Source organism: Acanthaster planci, linkage group LG18 (genome assembly GCF_054643075.1).
Source record: "Acanthaster planci isolate LZ-2023a linkage group LG18, COTS_SCS, whole genome shotgun sequence".
In the NCBI taxonomy this organism is placed as follows: domain Eukaryota; kingdom Metazoa; phylum Echinodermata; class Asteroidea; order Valvatida; family Acanthasteridae; genus Acanthaster; species Acanthaster planci.
This window is the reverse complement of record NC_141794.1, coordinates 10,889,364-10,901,652: the sequence shown is the minus strand read 5'-3', so window position 1 is coordinate 10,901,652 and position 12,289 is coordinate 10,889,364. Positions and strand designations below refer to the sequence as shown.

Genomic DNA, 12,289 nt, shown 5'->3' with positions numbered 1-12,289 from the left:
GTCCCACTCGAGATCATCAAGGTATACTGTACGTCCACCGCTCACAAGTCATAAGTCCTTCCAATATGTTGCAGTCTAGAAATTTGTTTCTTTGGTTTGAACTAAACGGCTCCCGTTGGACATTTTTTTCATGGATTCTAAGGAAATCGGACACTTCTTACCATTTGTAATTGTTTGGTTTTTTTTTTCGGTGTTAAAGCTTCTCTTGTGTTTCCATGAAATTCTATCTCCCAATGCAACAAAGTCTGGGTTAAGAATTTCCACATCCACCACTAGCCATTGCTGAGGTTGCAGGCCAAAATTCTTTTTTACTACTTAAAGGCCAGTCAACTGGGGGTGTAAAAACGAAAAGTGGAAGCTTCTGGCAGGACTGCGAGCTCGTATTTTTCAGAAATTCGGACAAAACACACCTGCCTAATTTGCACACTGTGTAGTAGGTCCGTAGCTACTTTCAAAGTGGCAATGGGTTTCAAGACTATAGGTTAATTCTGCCGTAAATTCGAGTCATTTGCTTAACTTTGCAGCAATTGAAAGGAAAATGATCAAAATATGAGGAAATATTGTGACTTACAAAGCTGTGAAATATTTTATTGTCTAGATTTTCGAGGTTATTCACAGCCTGCAAATTTCAACCTATATTGTCCAAGGACTGTCGAAAACAAACCCAAAGCGATAAAACTGAACCAATTACAAACCAAATCAAACAAAAACATCAAATGCCACCCTGCATTGTCAGTATAGCGACCTTGCTATCCATACAGGTAAGCTGTCCAAGATTCATGTGTAACGTTACAATTCCAGCAATCAGGCCTAGATTTGTGATTCTTTTTCTCTTTCTCTTTTTTAAGGAAGCGACTGCCAACTTGTTCGAATCTTTTCCTGTTGCTTTGATGCTGTACTAATACCTATTCAGCTCGGAGTTTAGTTAAAGACAGTGTTTCCTTGCATGGCTGACATGGACGTACGAGTTGCATTCATAGAGGTCTGCATGAAACCGAAACCACGATTGTCGCATACATTGAAATTTTGTCCTCGGAAGAATTTGGTATGTGGACATGCCGGGGCCTCTTTACACTCTATGCCGCACAGACTCTTTTTTGACTAGTCTGAAAAACTCTGTGTTTCCTAAGTGAATGCCTCGATATTTTCTCTGTTCAAATTGGACTTGTTATTGTTTTCATATTGCTAATAGGTAAAGGGGAAAATTAGTATAGCGTCCAGCAAAGAACACTTCGAACATTTATTTCCGACTGATGAAGTAAGGCTTTTGGGGTCCATAGGCAATATTTTTGCCACTGCAATCGACCTATCAACAAATCAGTGTTGGGGTTTGGACAAGTCCCCCGCAAAAAAAAAAAGGAAAGCGGACCAAGGTTATCCACCTCAAGGTCAATGGATATCGTCCACCCATATACCCCTTGCGCCCATTTCCTGCAGACTGCCACTCTCTCCAAAAAAATAAGAAAAACTTTACAGTCATATAGCCATCGATTATCCAGGTTTCGCGATTAGGCTTAGTATTGATTAGTAAGTGTTTCGTAATGGGGTAGTTGCACTGCAAACGAACATGGAGCACTTAAAAAGAAAGTGAAGAACCCTATTCTGTTTGAGTTGTATAGCTCCGTAGTTGTACAAATAGAAACGTTGTCTTGGTGTTTACTTTATATCAGGACACTAAAATGAGCTAGGCATGCGTGCATGTTTGCCGCTTCAGCACGTCCTCTGATCAGACAAGAAGTCACACACATTTCTTGTGCTGCCTGGGTAACTCATGAAGCTGTTTTAACTGTAAGTACAACAGTAATATTGCTGAAGGTGTTGAGATTCGCCTTCTGAAGTGAGGTAAGATTAAATGAAACTGAAGGATTGGATTAATTATGAAGGGGGCATAAAATCAACATCAAGTAGGCCTGTCTTTAGTACACGCAATTTGGAACTGAATGAAAGTAAACCAGTTGATTGACTGGTATGATGCGCAGTAAAACCCGATGCAGACTCACTGTATTGGTCAACTCTTGATCCGCATTGTCCTACAGAAAACTAATCGAGTTGGTCGTTACAGAGCACATTAATTGTCTTTCTCTGTCCTCATTAGCTCAAGTAAGAAGATAATTTAGTGTCATCAATCAAACTACCTAGCCTTAACACCAAGAGGGAGAACAGTGCACAACATGCCTCCAAAAAAATCAGCAGCTTCGACTGAGAAAGGTTATATAACAAAATTCATACTTCCTTTTATTCGTGAGAAATTATTTCCCGACTTGTTTTTTATGTATCGCTGCTGCACGTTTTCGTAAGATTTCAACCAAGACCGAGATAACAACTCTCCAAATTTGTTATTGCACTTTATTCAAAAGTACACCGCTTTACCACATGTTGTTTTTGCCTTCCCGTCACCAACACAATGAATATTTTTTTAGGATGTAAGTTAGTAGAAATACTGTATAATTATATGCCAAATACAAAGTGCACAAGTACAGAGTCCTCAACATACCCTAATCCCTGAAATGAAGTAGCTAAAAACGCCAAATAACAAAAAAAGTCAAAACAGCTCCCCCGAAGCGAAAAACTATCAACCGAATATAAAAACCATAATGCCCAAAAAACTAGCAAAAACAGTTGTGAGGTGTCATACATGTGTCTTTGTTTAGTGCAGATGTGCAAGTTGAGAAGTCTTCAGATCTCGGGGTATCAATAAAGTTCAGTGACTTCAGCAATGAATTACTGTGTAATGAAGCAAGCTACAAAAAATCTGGAAGGTAGGAAATACCATAGAATTAGTATCCACTGTTGACCCAGAATGTTCTTTCTATTGGGTTCAGGCAAAACTGGAAGAGGGCGCTTGTTCATTGGTCCTACTGACTGTAACATCAGTGACAGGTGTTAAGACTATTCCCTCGCAAGCAATTCGTTTGTACACCACAATTATTTAAGACAGAATTATGTTGCTTACTAACAAAACAATGACCACTTCCAATTTGAAACCCTTGTTGAAGCACTCATTGCAGGCTATGAAAGACAAAAATGGAAGAGCAATGTAGACAGATTTTCTATCAGCTTCTGTGGGTTCTCCCAACACTGTATGCAGAGGTTGCAATCGAGTCATCAAATCCTGAGATTCAAATGAAGTGAGAAACTACAACCAAGAGTTACGTACGTTTAGGCTATACATGCAGCCGTACAAAATGGTGATCATTACGTACTTATAATCAAAAGATAGATATAGATCTATAGACTATACACTCCTTTGAAAGCGGGCTCAAGGGCCAGAAGTAGGTCCACTACCGCAGACCTCCTCCTTGGGGCTTCTATCATTTTCTGACCGGTTAGCTCGACCCTTGTGCAGATGGCCGGTGGTGTTAGACCCGACTGGCAACGCGGCCACCTTCCTCAAGTATCGAGACGCCATCCTGCTCAATGCTAGAACTCCGAATGACCTTGTGCCGAACACCATCCGGCGGGCTGTGCTGGCAGGATTGAGGTAAACTGTTGTCGAGCTGTAAATTCTCGAAGCTCCTAAATCTTGAAGCAGAGCGTTTGACATCCCACCTAATTTGAACGCAAGTCTAACTCTGCACAAGGGTGGGTCCTGACCCAAATTCTGTGGGGGGAGGGGAGAAGTTGAAGGTGGCCTTGGAATTTAGGAATTTCTTTATATACAATATCATGCGCTTTTCAGGGGATAAGGCTAGAGTTTGGGGCGTGTCATACACTTTGGAAAAGAACTTAGTAGTAAATGTGCTCCAATCGCCTTTTTCATACTGTTAAAAAATCGCTCTTTTGGGGGAGGGGTTAGTCATGGCCAGCCATTCCCCTCTCCCATTCACCAATTCCTCCATATACATGTATGTCCTTGTGGGCGCTTCAGATTTCAGCGCAAGCAGTGTATAAGGTACTAACAAACTACTTTCTTTCAGAGGGGATAAGATGCTGTCTTTCTTCCTTCATCAGATACGGGAAGCCTCTGGTTCTTGATCTAGAGGACTCGGACCTTTTCGACGTCTGCGTGACGAAATTCGACGAAGTCCAGAAGGGACTGATGGATGATATCCTCTCCAAGGAGATCATGAAGAATGAAAAGTGAGCATGCGTAAATAATAAGTGTGACTTATACATCATGATGATGCACTGATGGTTTTTAACACATGTTGTTGTAGAGTCTCCACAAGACCAACAAGAACCCTTCTCGAGTCATTCATAAGTCATCCGGTTTGAAGCCAAAGTGGCAAGCTATTCGGATGGAGTGTGACCCAAGCGGTCCTTTGTTCGCCCAGCTACTAATGGTCTTGGGAAAAAAGATGAAATGATGATGTGGAAAGATTCACTGTGCTGTACTCGACTCTAACACTGGTCTTTCACAATAGGGCCGATTCACAGCAGTGCGCCTCCAAGAGTTTGCGACGCGTCGACCAGTCACAAGGCGCGAAATCTGACGACCCGTTCCAGACGCGCATTTGGCCGACAGATTTTGCGCACTGTGATCGGTCAACTCGTTGCAATCTCTTGGAGGCGCACTATTCTGAAACGCCGTGATTATTTCGTCCAAATTTGAAATATTTTGCCGAGGGGTAAATTCTTTTGACAGTGTACTGCAGGTCCCACTCTGCTGCGTTCAGACATCAGCCCGAATTCTGTAGGGATATAGCTAAGCGCTGGCGCCGGGCATTTCACGCTGACTGTAAGCTGTACTGCAAAAGGCCAAAAGGCTAAGATCCCCCATGACATCATGCGCTCCAGAAACATAAATAATGTACATGGAAATTTCTATACGTGCATGTACTTGCAGTTACATCAGCTTCATTGAGATGGTTACAGTGTAAAGCAGATTTTGGCCACATTTTGTAAAGAAAATTCACAGTGATAGGCCTGCAAACTTTCTTCTCGTTTCCGAATTTTTTGTAGTCCCCAGCACCGATCATACTTTTCCTTTTTGACTTTCCTTGCCTGTTTTTACTCAGTACACCGAAGTAAAGATTAATTCAAAAGTTTCGGCCCAGCAATTTCGATATGATTTTCAGCGGACTTTAGGGGGTTAAAGGTTTACATGTCACCTCTATGAAGTACGAAGGATGGAACATGTTAAACCATGGAAGTACTAAACACGTGTATAATAGCTCCATGGTTAAACCTAACACCGAGTGCCCTTCTTAAAGACGTCGTCAGAAGGAAAGCTTGGGAGGGCATTGATTGACACAATTTCTCTGACTCTTTGGGAGTTTTCTTTGAATTATCTATAATTTATTGTGTGGAAATGTCTTTGGGAACGACTCATTAGAGGGTTTACGCGGCTGCCATCTTGCAGGCTAGTGCTTTAGTTCCACAGGGTATGCACAAAGGATGTTCCCTGTGGAACAAAAGAACTTCCCTGCAAGATGGCTACCACGCAAAGCCTCTTTGTCCATGTGGACAGAGGGATCCCAAACAATAACGCAAGGTTTCGCATTAACACAGTTCCTGTTTCGCTCCTCTTCCCTTGACCCCACATTCACAAACAGGTACCTGTCCCTGGTCAAAGACACGGATGGCCCAGAGTTTAAGGCGGATTGCTTCCTGTCGGAGGTCGACAACTTCCTGTTTGTAATTACCACCAAGATAGCTCCCCCGTCTCCACTGCGGATAAAGACATTCGTGATCGAGATCAATTGACACCACAAGATGAGAGGTCTTTCTTCCTCAGAAACATGGTTAGACTAGAACAGGCGGAACGCAACATTCTCCGGCAATCCCTTCCATGAGCCGAATATTTTCTTCTGTTTTAAGATGACTAGTTTGAAATATAAATAGCTTTGGAGTACAAAGATATTTGATACCAATAACCAGCAATAAAGCAGACAAATTCTACGAGTGGTTGTGTTCTCTTTCCATAAAAACGACTTTATTAAGGTTTTTTTAATCAGTGACTGCCATCCTTAGAAAATATGGCAAAAAAATTGTACCAAACCGTAAAAAAAAAACACTTGAAACAATAAGGTGCGCAGACCATGGGGTAAATACACCTATTTTATGTTCCTACAGCTAAAGGAAGCGCTGGTTATCATTAGGGCCTATTTCAAATCTATTTTCATTAATTTATGGTCATAAATAAATAAAAGTCAAAATGAGGCTGGTCTTGAACAAAACCGTTTGGGACAATATTTGGAAATGCAGGACTAGAATCAAATGTTCATGACGTATTTGTTGGGACAAATGGCCACACGGTATTTTTTGCCATCCAGAAGAGTTAAAAAATCAACCTCACGACAATGTTAGTCAACAACCAGATTGTGTTCATCGTTTCAACATATTAAAGGGTTTATGAGAAAACGCTCTTTTACACAAATTGTTGTTTTTAAATGATCGACACACCGTTTCTTAGTTAATACTATTGCTTTTAAAATTTCAAATTTTCCACCTTTTCTGTGACAAACGAGGATGCTGTGGTTGTGATGTCATTTCAGGAAGACACTGTTCTCTCCCAAATATTTGTAATCTAAAAAAAAGCTTACTGCAGATATCTCTATTCTACTATCAACAACTGAGACAAAAATCAACGACAAAAGAAAATCTAAAATTTAACTTTCAACCTTCTCAGTGGCAATTTTATTTTTATGCTGGAATAACTAGCATCGAAGCTTCGTCTTGTTTTATTTCATTCACACTTTTGCCATGACTATACTATTTGGCATTGGAATAAAAAACCCATACAGTTACATACATACAGTTTAAGTTAGCAATGTTATTGAAAGAAAATGCCAAACGCTACACTGGCACAGCATGATTGAAAGTTCAGCGTTTCTCAATTTTCAGCAACTTAACTGGATGTTCATGAGAGCAAATAAAATAATAAACAGACATATCCATCACAGCTGGTTCTTCAGTGCTTTATCGTAATTATAACTGCCCACCAGCCCTATAAATATTCCCTAAACCACCTTCAACTCCACGGGAAGCATCAAGCTCAGTGCTGTCCCTTGAGAAGCCGAGAACCATCTCTACTCTCGAAAAGGTACCCGCCCTTAGACGGAGAGAAACAATGAGACTATACAAGTGACTTACCCAAGGCTGCAACCAATCATACCTCCTACCCTAGGCCATGCACACTGCGTGCTCTCTCATATACCCATACCAATCAGTACTAACGTAGATACATTGTAAGAGAAGTCGCAAACACAACATCGATTTTAGGTACATGTACCCGAACGGTTGCACAGCCCGTGTGTCCCCAAACAGTTTAAACAAAGTTCACCAGTGTTATATTTTAAATGTTATACTTTGGCATGAATTAGTAATACTGTAGCTGCCACCAACGTGGCTCCAAAATGTTGCCATCGTCTTTATCAGACGTACAAAAGTTCCGAATACAGTGTGTTTTAATTCAAAGTGGCAAGATGTGACGGTCGGTTGACTTTCGGCCTGCAGGAAGTGATTCGACTCCACTGGTGCACGACGGCGTAGCATAGGCTCGACAATGCCCACAGTCCCATGCATATGAAGTGCGTGGTCTGGTAGGTGCCCGTGAGGTCGTAGCTAAGGCCTGCGTGAGCGAATGAAGGATTTACCTTATTATCAGAGGCAGATCGAATATAATACTTCGAGGTCTCACTCTCCAATCGTTCCCAGATGTGGTTTGCAGAGGGGCGCATGCCAAATTCAATTTTAAGGAAATGTGAACATGACACCACACTTAGTTGTTTTACAGTTATCATAAAACATTTACACCGAAGACGGCATAAATTTACCCTGCATTTGCATTCATAAAGATCTGTTGAAATACATCCAGGCTGTTACTTTCCAAATCGGAAGAGTTCAAAGGGTCAAGGCCGTATCGAGTTGCGACATGAAGTGCTATATGACACTCTGTGGTGTATTTTTTTTTTGAAAAATGGAAAGTTTGTACATATTTGGCGATCCGATTTGGGTATTGGCTGTAAGTTATACATACGAGGTGGCATGTAGCGACCGATCAAGGCTGGACGACTGGTCATGCCGACCATACCCATAACGGTCTCTGGTCTGAAGTCTGACCTTTCTAAGCATGGATTTGCCCTGGCGCAAGGGCCCAAGCAAAGACGTTGATACCACTAAATTATAAACATGCTTTGTATGCAATAAGCAACATAGTGGAGAAGCGCATAGCAAGAGCAAGAATTACCTGCTACAGAGGAAGCCAGTAAACCGCCAATCCCGTACGAGATTTGAACTGACGTCAGCGTCTCCACTGTCCTATCAGCGCCGAAGAGGTCGACAACACAAGCCCAGCCAAGGCCGAAGGCTATGGAACGCACAAACCCTGCAACTTGAGGATGAACGTAGAGATTTTTTAAACAATAAGAGCGAAGGACTGGACTTATGCATTCATCAAAAAGCGACGAAAGTTACTGCTTGATATAATCATTTGACAGGAAACCTGTCAAATGATCGATTCTCGATGGTCGATTCTTGTTGATCGACTCTTCATACTTCAAATTGTGACATCAATGCGCAATCACAGCTAAGAATAAAAAGGAAAGGTTCTGCATGTAGGCCTAGCGCTATAATGAAAACACATGTATTTGTACAAAATGTAGACAGTCAATATCCCAATATTTCAGGTACAGACAATCTCAACTCCTGGTGTGCTCAGAAAACAGGTAAACGAAATTAGTATTACATGCCGCTTTATTGTAAAGTGCAAGTCTTGTCTCAAAAAGTATAACCCTCTTCTAACTACCTATAAAAGTCGTAGCTAGGACCTGCTGTTTAAAATAATATTTTTGCAACCACTCTTCCAAAGATTTGGGAAGACTGACCGCTCGTTCACGTAACATACTTGAGAAGCTGCCATGACAGCAATAGGATTTAATGCCACAACATCCCAACTCAGCACGGCGTGAACTGGACCTCTTACATTTGCCGTGCGCGTGCCATTGCATGAATTACCATATTTGGTGGTCTGGATACCAGAGCACCCCAGAAAACTGAAGCCAAGACTTCCTGAGGCATCCACAAACTTGACATCTGTGGCACTTACCAACGGCATAGAGGGCGAAGATCCACAACGACGTTCCCCTCGTCAGCAGGAATGATCCCGCGGCCCCGAACGCGGATCCCACGGCGAGGAGAAAGATCCGCTGGAACGGGAGAGAGTCCCCGGTAAATGCAAAGAAGAAACGGGAGACCAAATCAACGATGCACATCAACGTGATCAGCAAGGCCGCAGTAGATTCTGGGATGCCACCTACTGTCATACAGCTAATCTGTTTGGGATTAAGTAAAGACAAGAACGCTTGAAAGCATACTTTTGCTAGCACGACAATATCATCTTTATCGTAATCGTCATCCTCGTTTGTCTAACCGTTTGCCATAAAAACTCCGTCGCCAGCACCGATTTTACGGTATTGAGACCAACACAACACCTCCAACCAACATTCAGGTCAAAACTAGCAAAACATGCCTTGGCCATTGTTCATCCCGTTACTTGTCACTGGTGTTGTCATATGAAGCAAGGTATGAGACGGAGAGAACCCCCCTCCCGCCGTGTTGGTCATTGTCTCACTGGAATCTGAAGATTTCTTTTCCGACATCTAGAGGGGATGTTTTAGGTAACAATAGTCTATAGTGTGTGAAGCGATTGTACACGTGGGGAGGGGGACCTCTTGGTCTCATTTTTGCTGGATTAGGTGCTGTGACTAGTTTTATGTCAAGCTTCGTCTCCACCACAACAATTCAATCTTACACCACCAACTTCCCACTAATCACAATCTCCATCATTTCACCGCTAACACGACAGGTGCATCTGATACGGAGAAATGACTTTGTCTTTTCTCAGCCAATGTCTGTTTCGTCGGTATTTCTCTACGTCTTACCAAGTTTATTCCATTAAATGTGACCGAGAGGGCTGTTGCAAGGGTGGCCAGGAAGAAAAACGCATGCCTTGGGTCCTTCATCAACCTCACGTACTTCTGCCACGTGTTTGGGTACCTCTGCCTTCCCCCTCCCTCACTGTCTTCAACAGTCTTCTCGGACGAGTTAACGGGTTCGGTAAGAGAGTTTGCCTCGTGCTCCTCATTACCGTCCGGTGAGGCACAGTCTCCGGATCACTGATCCTGAGCCAAGTCCGGTTCCAAGCATGCGTCCTCCTCACCGTCAAGCTCCGTCTTCCGGTTGCTGTTCTCGTCACCCTCTGCCGACGGGGCCCCGCCCACCTTCATCATGTTCAGCTTCTCCTGCTCGGCTGGGGTGCCCGCGTCTTCGGCTACACTGTCCAGCCGAGTGGGACGCAGCGATGGAGTCTTGAAGACGACGGCGAGCGGCAGACAGATCACGAAGATCACGATTGCCTGAACTTGAAGGGTTTGACGCCACCTAACGACAGACAAAACGGCTTCTAAAATCGGTGTTAGCAGAAGGGTACCTAGATAGGGTTTACAAACGATATACAACATTCGTTGGCACTTTACCAAAGTAAAAGTCCCAAATTTGAAAGATGCATAGGCCTATGCGCTCAAGTACCGGTATATACATGTACAATGTAATGGGCGAAGCCCCAAGTCATTACCCAGTGTCCACACTACAAGATTACTAAAAAAAACACCTTATTTCGGAAAACTTTTGTTCAAAACTTCGGCGGTCTTACCACTCCCCAACCGGGGATTCCCGACAGTGGGCGTCTAAGATGCCCACACCAGTGATGCCGGGATCCCCAGTCCCCTTTCCCTCCCTCCCTTTACCCTTCTTCCCTCCCCTCCCTTCAATGCTGCCTTCGTTTATACCTACTAAACGAGTAACTAATGTGTGGAAATTTAGAAAAGCTTGTCTTCGTATTTACAATTTTCTCTGTGTATCCCCTTCTTTTTTTTTGATTATCTTACTTTAACGTACATACGTATTTTATTTCTGTTCATCCAAGTGTGCTCTCTGATAAAATGTGTAGTCGTTTACCCCTGTCAGTCCTTTGTTTTAGTTTAATTCTCATTTACAATTCTGTTGTATGTCTTTTCGTTTAATTTATTTTTGTTCATCAGTTTGTTTCTGTCCTTGATTACAAACTTTTGATTACATTTCAATTTCAATGTCAATGATCTTGTTGGTATATTTTTTCCAATTAATGATCTTTTTGTACTTTAATTTGTGATTCTTGGTCTTCTTATGATTATTTAGTAACTTCTTGTTTGTACTCATTCTTCATTTGTGTTTTTCACGCCATCTGTTTTTAACCTTATTTACGTGTCTTTTTCCTTGTTTATAAATCTTAGATAATTGTTATATTAACGGCTCCTCTTTACTGTGGTCAATCGTAGGATAAAAAGGCTCATCTAATTACTGTTCTATCCCCCTCCCATTTCCCTTCCAGAAGCTTGGCCACGGCAGTGGGCAAATTTGCCCACGTCCAGAGATGCCGGTAGCCTACTCCGCCCCTTCTCCCACCTCCCCTCTCTCAGCCCGGCCTGAGTCCGGAGCAGCTGCTCGCCTCGGCGAGACAAGGGCCGTAGTCCCTCTGCCTCCTGACGCAGGCCCTCCACCTCTCCTTCTAGCACCCCCCCGAGCCACATAGAATATTTTCATTAGTTACTTGGTCAATAGTGTATATTTCCTCCCATGTATTGTACAATGTTCCTGACTAAATTTTGCTGCTGTTGTTTTTCTCTTTTGTTTACCCTACATGTCTTCTTCTCGATTGTAATAATTTCATCTGTTGACGGTTGTTACCGTTTATATTGTATCTCTAACAAATCTTTTATGTGTAAATATTCTAATTTCTTGTAACTTATTGTATTTTTGTTCATTTCAATGGAATGAAATAAAGTTTCCATTGGAAAAGTCAAAGTCTTTTCTAGGTCAAACCTTGCATCTCCTTCCAGCTTTTCTTCCCTCTTTCTTTACTAGGTCAACTTGAACCTTGCATCTCTTTCCAGCTTTACCTCTCTCTTTCTTTTCTAGGGCAAACCTTGCATTTCTTTCCAGCTTTTCCTCTCTCTTTCTTTTCTAGGTCAAACCTTGCATCTCCTTCCAGCTTTTCTTCCCTCTTTCTTTACTAGGTCAACTTGAACCTTGCATCTCTTTCCAGCTTTTCCTTTCTCTTTCTTTTCTTGGTCAAACCTTGCATCTCTTCCCAGCTTTTCCTCTCTCTTTCTTTTCTAGGTCAAACCTTGCATCTCTGTCCAGCTTTTCCTCTCTCTTTTTTTTTGCCGGTCAAACCTTTCACGATCAAGCCACAGTTGCTCATATTTTAATTCTGTTTCTCTTGCATTTTTCTCTTCAATCATTTCCGAACATTCAGCAAAACAAGCCCGAACTCCTGACTTTGCCCGTTTCACAGTATCACCTTCAT

General features: G+C 42.3%; 2 protein-coding genes across 4 annotated transcripts; one reads left to right on the top strand and one right to left on the bottom strand.

Moving 5' to 3' along the window:
• Window positions 1-87: 87 nt before the first annotated feature.
• Window positions 88-5,841, top strand: LOC110978736 (IQ motif and ankyrin repeat domain-containing protein 1-like). Of its 3 annotated transcripts, none has more exons than XM_022233972.2 (6): window positions 88-1,788; window positions 2,096-2,208; window positions 2,657-2,759; window positions 3,347-3,481; window positions 3,952-4,080; window positions 5,496-5,841. In XM_022233972.2, exons 2-6 carry the CDS (start codon window positions 2,172-2,174, stop codon window positions 5,644-5,646), a joined length of 555 nt encoding a protein of 184 aa, XP_022089664.2. In that variant the 5' UTR covers window positions 88-1,788; window positions 2,096-2,171; the 3' UTR covers window positions 5,647-5,841. The 3 variants fall into 3 exon arrangements, with proteins under 3 accessions (XP_022089664.2, XP_022089663.2, XP_087004679.1); XM_022233971.2 differs by having other exon boundaries at window positions 88-1,842; XM_087148553.1 differs by having other exon boundaries at window positions 88-2,208.
• Window positions 5,842-6,550: 709 nt separating this feature from the next.
• LOC147796216 (monocarboxylate transporter 13-like) lies at window positions 6,551-10,095 on the bottom strand. The gene is made up of 4 exons (XM_087148552.1): window positions 9,825-10,095; window positions 8,990-9,215; window positions 8,132-8,275; window positions 6,551-7,513 (listed from the first exon to the last, which is right to left on the bottom strand). Exons 1-4 carry the CDS (start codon window positions 9,903-9,905, stop codon window positions 7,350-7,352), a joined length of 615 nt encoding a protein of 204 aa, XP_087004678.1. The 5' UTR covers window positions 9,906-10,095; the 3' UTR covers window positions 6,551-7,349.
• Between the last annotated feature and the right edge of the window lie 2,194 nt (window positions 10,096-12,289).

What these genes read in the sequence shown, in the direction of transcription:
- LOC110978736 (XM_022233972.2), top strand. Translation starts at nt 2,172, where the DNA reads ATGCCTCCAAAAAAATCAGCAGCTTCGACTGAGAAAG. An exon ending in GCTGTGCTGGCAGGATTGAG is followed by an intron (nt 3,482 to 3,951) that starts GTAAACTGTTGT and finishes TTCCTTCATCAG; the next exon opens with ATACGGGAAGCCTCTGGTTC. An exon ending in GAGATCATGAAGAATGAAAA is followed by an intron (nt 4,081 to 5,495) that starts GTGAGCATGCGT and finishes ATTCACAAACAG; the next exon opens with GTACCTGTCCCTGGTCAAAG.
- LOC147796216 (XM_087148552.1), bottom strand. Translation starts at nt 9,905, where the DNA reads ATGAAGGACCCAAGGCATGCGTTTTTCTTCCTGGCCACCCTTGCAACA. An exon ending in CATTTAATGGAATAAACTTG is followed by an intron (nt 9,216 to 9,824) that starts GTAAGACGTAGA and finishes AATCCCAAACAG; the next exon opens with ATTAGCTGTATGACAGTAGG. An exon ending in ACTGGCTTCCTCTGTAGCAG is followed by an intron (nt 7,514 to 8,131) that starts GTAATTCTTGCT and finishes TCGCTCACGCAG; the next exon opens with GCCTTAGCTACGACCTCACG.